This window comes from Perissodus microlepis, chromosome 20 (genome assembly GCF_051167445.1).
Source record: "Perissodus microlepis isolate ML-2025 ecotype Zambia chromosome 20, ASM5116744v1, whole genome shotgun sequence".
In the NCBI taxonomy this organism is placed as follows: domain Eukaryota; kingdom Metazoa; phylum Chordata; class Actinopteri; order Cichliformes; family Cichlidae; genus Perissodus; species Perissodus microlepis.
In genome coordinates, this window is record NC_140480.1 from 11,782,500 (window position 1) to 11,793,302 (window position 10,803).

Sequence of the window (10,803 nt, forward strand, 5' to 3'; positions counted from 1 at the left end):
CTGGATAGTGGAGCCTATTTACTATTCTGAGTTACAGGGGAGACAGGAGAGAGAAGGAGGAGTGAAAAGCTAAAGAGCGAGTTGTGTCAAGTAACAGTAACCACGAGGAAGTTCAAGGAGTCCTACCTTCAAAATAAACGGATCAGTTGCTCACGTGCTTCGGCAGTGTTGACTGATTTGATTGCTTTTCCACGCTGTGCAGAAACAAGTTTATAGGCAGCTTAAATGTTCTGGGAAATATTGGGAATCATGCAACCACACCACACATGCAAACTTTGTTTTCCAGTTTCAAAAAAGTTCATAATTGACTTTTCTAGCAAAGCATTAGAATCATGAAAGTGGCTAGCTACACATCCAAACAAACTTACTAATGTTTTCATGACTGGGTTCAAGCACTGATACATATGCTTGAATCCAAGTTGATATGATCTTTTTCTCCCACATGAACCCTGCTCTTGTTTGTGAAGTATGTGAAACCTTAGTTCTGCTTCATTTAGAACCCCATTGCCCCATATAACATGATACTAATTGAGAAAATTGGGTTTTTGAAGCCTTAAAAGACTAGATTTTTAAATTATTTTCTGGAGAGTTCCAATTACTCCAGTGACGGAGTGATTTTAATTTTTTTGGTTTAAGTTTTGCTACTCCACACTGAAGAGGTCAGGAGGAATCTGGAGCCATTTGTAAAACTCAGTGGAGGCTCAGTCATGGTTTGGAGCTACATTTCAGTCAGTGGTGTTGGAGATCTTGTCAAAACTGATGCAATTATGAATGCAGAAAGGTACCATCAGATTTGGATCCACTATGCAATACAAGGCAGAAAGAATCTGAGTAGTAGCAGCTTTATGACACCATGACAATGATAGAAAACACTCTGCCAAACCAGTAAAGGCATAACTAGATAGAAACACACAGTGGACTGGTCTCCACAGAGCCTGGAGCTCAACATTATTGAAGCAGTGTGATCACCTCGACAGAGAGCAGAACAAAAGGCAGCCAACATCCAAAGAGGAGCTTTGAATGTCCTTCAAGACTTCTGGAGAAATATTCCTGAAGACTACTTAAAGAAATTACAAGGTTGACTCTTGAGGAATAGTGATAGTCTGAAAGGAAACCTTCTGAATGAACTGTTTTTAGGTTTTGTTTAATGTCTGTTTTAAATTAAAAAAAAAATGAAGCGCTGAACATGATTTATTTTTACATTTGTAAAATGTAAAATAAAATTATTTTGACAGTTATAAAAATAAAAGGGCCTGGGTTTGTTTCCCTTAATAGTATTATTTTGTTACGGCAAAAATCCATTCTGCTTTGCTTCGCAGTAAGACATCTTATTTTGAAAGTGTTCCCGGAATTTTTGGTTTCGCTTCGTGTCCCGAGCGCGGGCGAAGCGCGTTTGGGTTAATCAGGAGCGTCCAAATCTTACGCACGCAGTCTGGAAGTTTTCGCTCCAGTTTAAGTTTAACTCCCAGTGACTCCGGTTACAGACAGCGTGGTCATGGTCAGAGAAGAAGAAAGATAAGAAGCAAAATAAAAAAAGCCGGGCTGAATGTGACTCATACAGGCTGAATTATGCCTCTGCCTGTGATTTACTGACCCGGAGGGCGCTCCTCAGGCTGGATGTATGGTTGACTGAAGAAGTCCTAACATTTGTCCCACATATATATTTGCTTCCGTGGAGCTAACTCGTGAGAGTTCTGATGGAGGGCCACATGTTGTTTGCGTGGATGCTGATGTGTTTGCTCCTGCGGCCCTCGACCGCACAGAACAGCCCACCTGAAGGAGGTAAGCGCCGTTGATTCAGTGGAAACCAGTCTAATTATAATTATTTGCATTGCATAACAGGGGGGCGATAGCGACTAGCAGAATAACATTTTTTTAAAAGAAGAAGTTTACAAATAAAACATTGTGAGCCACAATGATCTGTAATTTTTGTAAATAAAGCGACTTAAAGCGTTGGTGCCACATAATAAAAGGAATACAGCTGGGCTCGGGGCGGATTAGGGTGGGGTTGACATTACACCAGTGTTCTCAGTAAAGTGGCATGACTCCAGGTATTGAATTATCTGTTGATGAAATCTTACAGCCAGGAGTAGCGACTTCATACAGTAGGGCTAGGGGCATGGGTGGGGGCACTCTGAGCGACCACCCAGGCATGCTGAGGATGGCTTCAGGTGCTCCCGGGAATTCTCAGGTTATTGTCAGTTGATGACATCTCAGGGCTTTACAACAGACTTCTAATAAGGGGAAGACCAAATAACCTCCAGGTCTGCGGGAAAAGGTTTCTTGTTTTTAAAAGATAATTATGGTTAATGTTAGTAGAACACAAGAGTGCAAAGAATGACAGATTTGATGCATCTTATGTTTTTTTTTTCTAAACATGCACAATAAGATGCTCCTCTTTATAAGCTGTTTTTAATTCTGATCAGTAACTGCTGATTTGCAGACTCCAAATCTAAACCAATCTTATCTGCTCTTATCATAGCAGTGCCTTTGTGCCATTCTGGCAAAGCTCATGACCGCAAAGTGACAGAGATTTCCCCAGGTGGTGATGGCACCGGCAGGTTTCTTAGTGAGAGTGGATATTTATGAGTGCCTGTAGTTAGGGATATGCTGATGCTTTGCTGTTCCATTTATAGGGATACGATGAGATAACTTGGTCTACGGTAATTGGGCTTTATATAAATGTACTTGCTGTTTTTACTCTAGTTAAATAAAGGTCTTATGTCTGTAACCTTTAACAACAGTTATAAATCACTAATAATTAACCATATGTCTAATAAAGGCTCAAAAACTAAAGTTATACTATGCTCTAAACCCAGGATGTCAAACTTATTTTATGTTTACTTTGATGTGAGTGGGCCAGACCTGTGTAAAGACATTTAAGTCTATGTTTCAACCCCACCCCATGTCTTAATAGAAAAAGAAGCGCAATTTCAAGAGAAATGTTGCTGTGGTGTAGCACATGAGAGAATTCTTGCAGCACTAACAAATAAATGTGTAACAAAGTTCTAGTAGTTCATTATCCAGACTGTCCTGTAAACAGAAAATCTGTTTTCTGACTGCGTGCCGATAGTAAAAAACAAAACAAAAAACCCCAAGAAACTTATGTAGTAGGTAGATTATATTAGTGTGGTATAGAGATCTTTATCAGAAGGAAAAAGCTGTAAAACTTACATTTTAACAAATCCTGAATTAACGCTCTCCTTCCCATTTTCCAAAGCTGCCCAGTTTACTGCCCGATTCGGGCCCCCTGGGCTCTATGTTTGGCACCCCTGCTTTAGACCTTAGACTGTCTGAAAATGAAGTAGCTTATTGTATTGTATTATACTGAGGCAGTGCCTTGTACCTTCCAGAGACCAGTCATCAACCACTGGTAGCAATTCTGTGCCTTATATTTTTTGGCTGCTTCTGGTTGTTCCCATGTTACAAAGCGTCACCAGTGTGGGTAGCTCTGCATGTTTTTATTTTGCAGAGTTTCATGCTTCTCATGACAAAACCCCAAGGGGGGATTTTTGCATTACGAGCTGCAGTCAAACCAGCGACACCACTACACTGCGAATGTAACGGTACAAAAACAAGGTCATTTAAAGAAAATGTGCAAAATTAGACAGGAATACCACTCAATTTTATTCATTTAAACTTCTATAGTGCTTTTCTACTCTTGCTCAAGCTTTATCTTTTTCATATCGTTCTCATCCCAACATACAACCTATTTAAATCTTCACTGTGTTTTTAGCCAAAAAAAACCCTCATAACATACTCATATGTTTTTGTAAGGTGCTCAGCCTGATCTGCTTGCTGTTTTACTCACGCTTCATTTTTCTCCATCACATCATTAGCTAAGATCTGTAGTGCATGCGATAACCCGAGACAGCATTCAACCACGGCAATAAAGAACGATAAAATGGCTCTCTCCAGCAGTAGGTCTGAAGATAAAGGCGTACCTGCACAAACGCAGAGGTAAGGGGCTCCTATACGCAACAGCACTCTTGCTCCAAACAAGAGTGATGTAAGGAATTCTTTAGGTTGATAGAGGGGAAAAAAGGCAGCAAGCATGCAGGCTGGCATGTGTGCACACACGCTTGATTTGTGTGTATACATGCTTCGCAGCTCAGCTTTCAACACCTTGAAGCCTAGTCCACACCTAATGTCAAGCGTTGGACGTTGACATATTTAAAAAATGAGACACTGAATTACACGCCTATATAACTGTATTTTCTGCAGAGTCATATATATGTAGTCCAAAGTCTTCATCTTAAAAGTTTCTGATTTCTCGAGTGACGATTTTAACAGTAGGCAGGATTTCTTTTGGATCTGTGCACAATCTGTAGATCTGAAGCTAAGTTCTGCTTGTTGTGCTGCTGTTTCCTGCTCTGTATATGGTCATCCAGCATTCCTCTTCATCCCTCACATGAAACTGGCAGTACCCCCCAGCTTCATTCCTCTCCTTTTAACGCCTTTTATTTCCCTCGTCCCTCCTCCTTTCTCCACTCCCTCCCTCTCTCCCACCAGTACCCAGCACAGCTACTGTCATGCCTGTTCCTCTACTTTGGGCATTGTTGCTTCTGTTATAAGATATGCAAAATTAGGGAGTGGAAAAAAAAAAAAATCCACCCGTAGCTTTGTGCTTGGATGCCTTTAATCCGTTATCCAACTTTTGAAGTTACAGTATCATGATGCCCGCATCAGTTTTGTACTTCCTCTGTTTGTTTTACAGTCTTCTTATCTCCAAAACCACAGCCTATTTTGGGGGGTTTTTGCTTTTAACTTTCTTCTGCTTTCATGTAAAACAAACAATTTTCTCTATAAGATTTGTTCACTGTGACACTGTTTTTTTCTCTCATAAAAACAGGATGGAAATGCGTGTAGGGGGAAGCACGAAAAGAGACCTGTGGAAAAACAGAATCATAGAGAGAGTTGTTGGCGCAAGTCAGCAACTGATCCTGCCCGCCTGATATGCATATTAATGACTGTATTGATGTTTGTTGCTACTCCACAGTGCTGAACTGCTGTGAGGGGGACGTCCTCTTCTTGGTGGATTCCTCGGGGAGTGTGTCATCCTACGAGCACTCCCGAATGCTAGCCTTCCTGTCCGAGCTCATCTCCCCCTTTTCGCTGGGAGAGGACCAGGTAAGGGTAGGACTTCTGCAGGTGGGCACCAAACCACGTCTCGAGTTCGGCTTTGATAAATACAGCACCCAAAGCGGCCTTCAGGCCGCTTTGAAAACCATCAAGCCTCTCAGGGGGGACACCAACACAGTTGAGGCACTGAAAATGGTGAAGGAGTGGGTCCTGCGACCTGGAAAGGCTGGTGGCGCCCGGGAAAATCTCCCGAGGGTGCTAGTGTGGCTGACTGATGGGGTAAAACCAGGGGATGTGATTGGACCGATGGCCCAGCTTCGGGATGATGGTGTGGCCGTGCTGGTCGTGTCCACTGGCCATGGCAACTACCAGGTGTTGAGGCAGGTGGTGAGCCCACCTGTGGAGGACCACTTGCACTTTGTGGACATTGACGATATGAGCATCATCACAAAGGAATTCCGGGATGCCATTATTGGTGAGTACAGCATGGGTAGTGTCTTTATGTGTTGCAAATAAAAGATTTAAAGAATGAACAGATAATTAGAATTTGTCGTTGGACTGAACACAACACACATTCTGCTCAATAAAAAATGTGTATCTGCACATGCCTGTACTACAGAGACTGGGAAAAATATTATTTAAGATTGATCCTGACCAATTAAAGCTGGATTGCTCATACGCTTCAGTAGCTTTGGGAAACCCCCCTTCCATTCAAACAGCTACAATAACACTTATATCCTGCCTCAGTGATGTATTACATGTCTCTCTGTGCTTCTCCCTAATTCCACACATGCTCTTGAAGACAAGGAGACCAACTAGCTGGGACACTCTGCGTGCATGTGTATGAGTCCCTGTAATGAGATAGGCCAATCTATTAATGGATTAATGATTCACCATCTCTTTCTGCTCCATCCAACACTATGCCCAACATGACACACACACATATATATTTATATATAGAGACCTGGAAGATGAGCCATTTCTCTGGATGGATTAGGTAACTGCCATAACACTCACAAGGGTCACTACAGCATTTATACAACAGCTGTAAGATATGATGCATAATAGAAAATAGGGCTTGTGTAGAACAAGGTGGAATGCATCAGTCCTTGCTGGGTCCATAAGGATTTAATCACAGATATCAGTGCATCTGGGAAATTTGTTATTTTGTTGCAGGGCCTCACTGGGTTGGCTATTTCAGGTTGTCTCAGTGCTGTCGCTGTGAATGCATTTAGGTTTCAAAGTCTGGGAGTCTGTGAGTAGCTGACTGAAGCCAAGGCATTTTTAGTGCTCCTTCTGTCCTGTCACCATCATTTCTCCTCCTTTTTGAAAATGAAAAATGATAACTCAACCCCAACAACGTGTGCACGCGCTAACACGAGATCCTGCCGTCTCCAACAGAGATCATCCGAGCTGAACGAATTCACGTTCGAGACGTCTCCACCAGCTCCGCCATGCTGCAGTGGCGACCCGTTCTGTCCGGGTTGACGGGCCACTATGAGATCCTCTTCAAAGAACTTCGGAGAGGAGTCGGTGGGGTTGAGACCAGTAGGCCTGATGTATTCACTGGAGGACCTCCGTACCAGAGACTTACCCAGACTGCGGATTCCAGCAATGCCAGGTTAACTGGCCTGAAGCCTGACACCAACTATATCGCCATACTGAGACCAGAGTCCAACGAACAAGCCTTTAACGAGCTCCATGTCACCTTCAGAACTAGACCAGGTTGAGTTCTCTCTATATATACGCTTGCTTTGCAAGTTGCACAAAACCTTTTCAGTGGTTTGCTATAAATATAAAAAGTCAAAGTTCTAATTTGCTTTTGCAGTCTCTCAAATTTAGGAAGTTGCTCTTTTTATCTGTTCTGCATGCAACACTGTCAATTTTGTTGAGATTCTGAAAGAAATGTCTTTGTTATAGGCCCACGATAAGAAAATAAAAGCTAAATTCACTGCAATTAAAAAGCTTGTGTAAAAGATTTTATTTTGTGGGTCGGTGAAGAAGAAAAAATTCAAAGTGAAAATCATCATATTCTCCTCATATTTTTTCTGCTGCCTCAGCAATTGTTCTCGTCTCTCTTACACACCAGAGGTGCTGAGCCCAGCTGTGGTAACAGTTTCCGAGCCTGGACAAAGCAGTGTTCGGGTCAGCTGGGGTCCTCTCCAACCAGGGATGGTTGAGAGTTACTCTGTTGAGTATTCAGCCCTGCCCACGGGTAAAGTGCACTATGTCCAACTGAGTCGAAGTCAGAACTCTACTCTGCTCAGAAACCTCCAACCAGATACCACTTACTTGGTCACTGTTACCGCCAGGCACGCCTCAGGAAAGGAGAAAGCCATGTCTGTCAAAGTGTGCACTCAAGAAGGTGAGGTCAAATTAGGTCATAATCCCACTCCTTCATTGTCTTATGCATTCTGCATCCTAAATTCCAGATAATTGCAGTTCCGTTCAGTTCTGAAATGGTCAGTTCTCCTGCTGTTTTGTTTTTTTGCTTCACTGCCTTATAGTTCTCTTTCCTTTTGAAATATAACCTAACTTTTGAATGGTCTCTGTCTCTAGTGACTCCAGCGCTGGCAGACCTCCAGTTGACTACAGTGGGTAGTGACTCAGTAGAGGTTGAATGGAACGGTGGCACATCTGGCTTGAGGGGCTACTGGCTTACCTGGGAGGGACAGCAAAGCTCTGCCCCTGGTCAGCGCTCCTCCCTCTACTTGCCACCCGACTCCCTCTCAACACGGCTCACGCACCTGCCCCCTTCGGCTAGAGTGTGCGTGTCACCCATTTACCGGACAGCACGGGGAGAGGGACTGTGTTGCACGGCACAGTTTCACTCAGGTGAGTGAGGACTAGTTTGAAGTTTTTCTACAAAACACTCAGGCAAAAATATTTTTCTGCAATGCAAAAACTGTTTTGGTACAGTATCAAACCATGCATATAGTAGATTTCAATTAGTACCCCAGTAGAGCGGAGATCACATAAGTCTTGTTTATTGAGATCAGACCATTGAAAAAAAAACATCTTTCTCTGGGATCCTTTTCCTGGTTTAGGTGGGTAACCCACAGGCCTCACCAGCAACAGCTACTAAATATTAATAGTCTTTAAAATTACTTATTTAAATGTAATTTTGCACTGCGGCAAGCTCTGCAAGTGAAAGTTGCTCTGTATTGGGAGTGGAAGCAGAAATCACAGTGATTGTTTATCACTGGTGGTGTGGTGTTTAGAAGTTATTTTAATTCCTTAATAAATGCCCCATGTGTGCACTTTGTATGTAAGTTTGAGAGCTTAAAATGTATAAATACTAATATCTCAGCTGCTTCTTTCCTTCTTTTCCTTTAGATGCATTAGTGTATGGCTACCAATCATAGCACCCTGAGACTGCAACTGTACCTTACCAAACATGGAGGGACGAAGGCGAGAAGAATGCTGACTTTCATCCATAATTCTTTTCCCTGCCTTTCCCCTCTGTGGAAATCCTCCAGGAGTGACGTGTGGGTTGGCTTACCGAACTCTCATGTGGAAGCCATGGACACTTAAGAGTAGTCGGGGGGGGGGGGAAACAGCCACATGCTGACTGCTGCAATCTGCGACACAAAGGAATAACTACTTTCCTGTTTATATCTTCTCATCTGGTTTGCCCCTGTACTAAATGATGCTTCACATTAAGGACGTGCATTAAAGAAACATAATTTGTAGGTGTGTTTCGCAGCTACGGAGAAGGGTGTGATGGGAATGTTGAGGTTTTATGTGGCTTGTTTTGAAAAATGGGTTTCCACCATATGCGGGCCATGTGTTCAAATCTGCTCCCTCCCCCAAATCCACGTAACGCACAGAAAACATCTGATTTACATTTTTGATGAATGCAATGAATTCTGCTTCAGTTGACAGTATTCAAAAGATTAAAGCTTTGGGCAGATTCAGTTACGATTGCTTTGACCTTTCAAGATATTATAAAAACACCAACCACGTGCTGAAAGTAGAGGCATGCTGTATATGATGTGCAGATCTGTGTAACTGAGAGTAGCCTTCTACCGATGTCTTGCACATCCAGTAATATTTATTAATCTGAAAATCATGCAAATATAAGAATCTATAACTTCTTCACGGACATGCTCTTTACGTTTTAAGACGTTCTTTTATAGCTAGTCTCTGCTGCCCCCTACTGAAAGGATTACAGGCTTCTCTTTTACTGTATACTGAAAACATGTATTTTATGCTGACTGCCTTTGGAATTTAATACCAGCTTTCAATAAAGTAATTTTGTAATTTTGTTTACATATTTGGTTGTTTATTTTAAATTTTAGCATATAACAATACTACTGACTGGAAAAACAGCCAAGTCTGATGGGTATCGCATTAAATTTATTTTAACAGCGATAAAAAAGAACAAACATTAAAAATGTTAAATTAAAACTAAAACTGCAGCTGGTCTGCTGGTAGTCTCCTCTGGTGGCTTTAGTCTGTGAGGTGGACCTCAGGAAAAAAACACTACTGCTGATGCTTTTTGAGCTGGAGGTGTTAAAAGTCCAGGTGACTGATTTTGAACACCCAGACTCCGCCTGCTCTCGAAGCCACTCTAATCTGTGCAGGGTCTTCTCCAAACAACAAAGCTCTAGAATTGATCTTTTGAAATAAATTTAGACAACTTTTTTTCATTTTGGTTTATTATTTTATTACATGATTTTTTTATCGAGGCAGCTGATTTAGTCTATCACAACACTGAGGAAAAAGGATCACACCTCTGTTGAGGCTCATTTAAATTTTAGATGAAAAGCAGGTGTGTGTGACAGATTTGCTGTCATTCTTTGGGACACGTTTGATTTTCTATAGGTACATGGCATCATAAACAAATGGTTCAGTGTCATGGGGAAGGACACTTCAGTAACATTAGCAGCCCTTCAAGCTTTTGTTGTTGTTTTCAGTTACTTCTTTTTTCATCACATCATTGGAGATTATAAAACTCAAAAAAATTGATAAACTATGTTATATATAACTATTTGTTATATATAAATATAACAAAACTAAACTGGGACATGGCTAACTAACACACAAGGAAACACAGCCATGAGGGAGACTACAACACTGACAAAGAGAAACACAGGGCTTATATATACTGAGGGATAACGAGGGAATGAGACACAGAAGGAGAGCGCAGCTGGGAGTAATCAGGCTGGACGAGACAAGGGAAGCAAAACTAGAAACACTGACATGAGACACGGACCTTCAAAGTAAAACAGGAAACACACTGACTGAACTCTAGATATGTAAACTTAACAGCAACTGGGGAGACAGAACATAGGAACCTGAAACATGGTACAGAAAGGCACAGTAGACACAACATGGAACATAGGGAAGCCATATTACAAAACCTAAGAAATATCCCATGATAACCATAACTGAAACCTAGGGAAATAACAAACACAGTACAACAAAGGACTCAAAACATAAACCATAATATAAAAACACAAGAACTCAAAAAGTTCTTGTGTTTCCCTTCTGTTTCCCTGGCTGCTCTGTCTGTGGGGATGGTGTTTGCTCTGTGTTGTAGCGTCCTGATGACACCCAGTGGATGCTCCAGTGGATGATGAGAGTCAAAACTTAATACTGATCCTATGCGTGGGTTAAAGGTACAGCTGTAAGCTGTTTTATTAAAGATAAAAGCTGTAGCTTTTAAATATCTTAATGTGTCGGTCCACCAAGTTAATATGATCCTTGAATTGTGGT

At 41.8% G+C, this 10,803-nt stretch overlaps 1 protein-coding gene across 1 annotated transcript; it reads left to right on the forward strand.

The window, feature by feature from the left end:
• The first annotated feature begins 1,390 nt into the window (after positions 1–1,390).
• On the forward strand, positions 1,391–9,354 carry vwa1 (von Willebrand factor A domain containing 1). The gene is made up of 6 exons (XM_084917816.1): positions 1,391–1,782; positions 5,000–5,557; positions 6,484–6,807; positions 7,172–7,447; positions 7,642–7,917; positions 8,419–9,354. The coding sequence occupies exons 1-6, from the start codon at positions 1,698–1,700 to the stop codon at positions 8,445–8,447; spliced, it is 1,548 nt and encodes a 515-aa protein (XP_084773942.1). The 5' UTR covers positions 1,391–1,697; the 3' UTR covers positions 8,448–9,354.
• Positions 9,355–10,803: the final 1,449 nt, after the last annotated feature.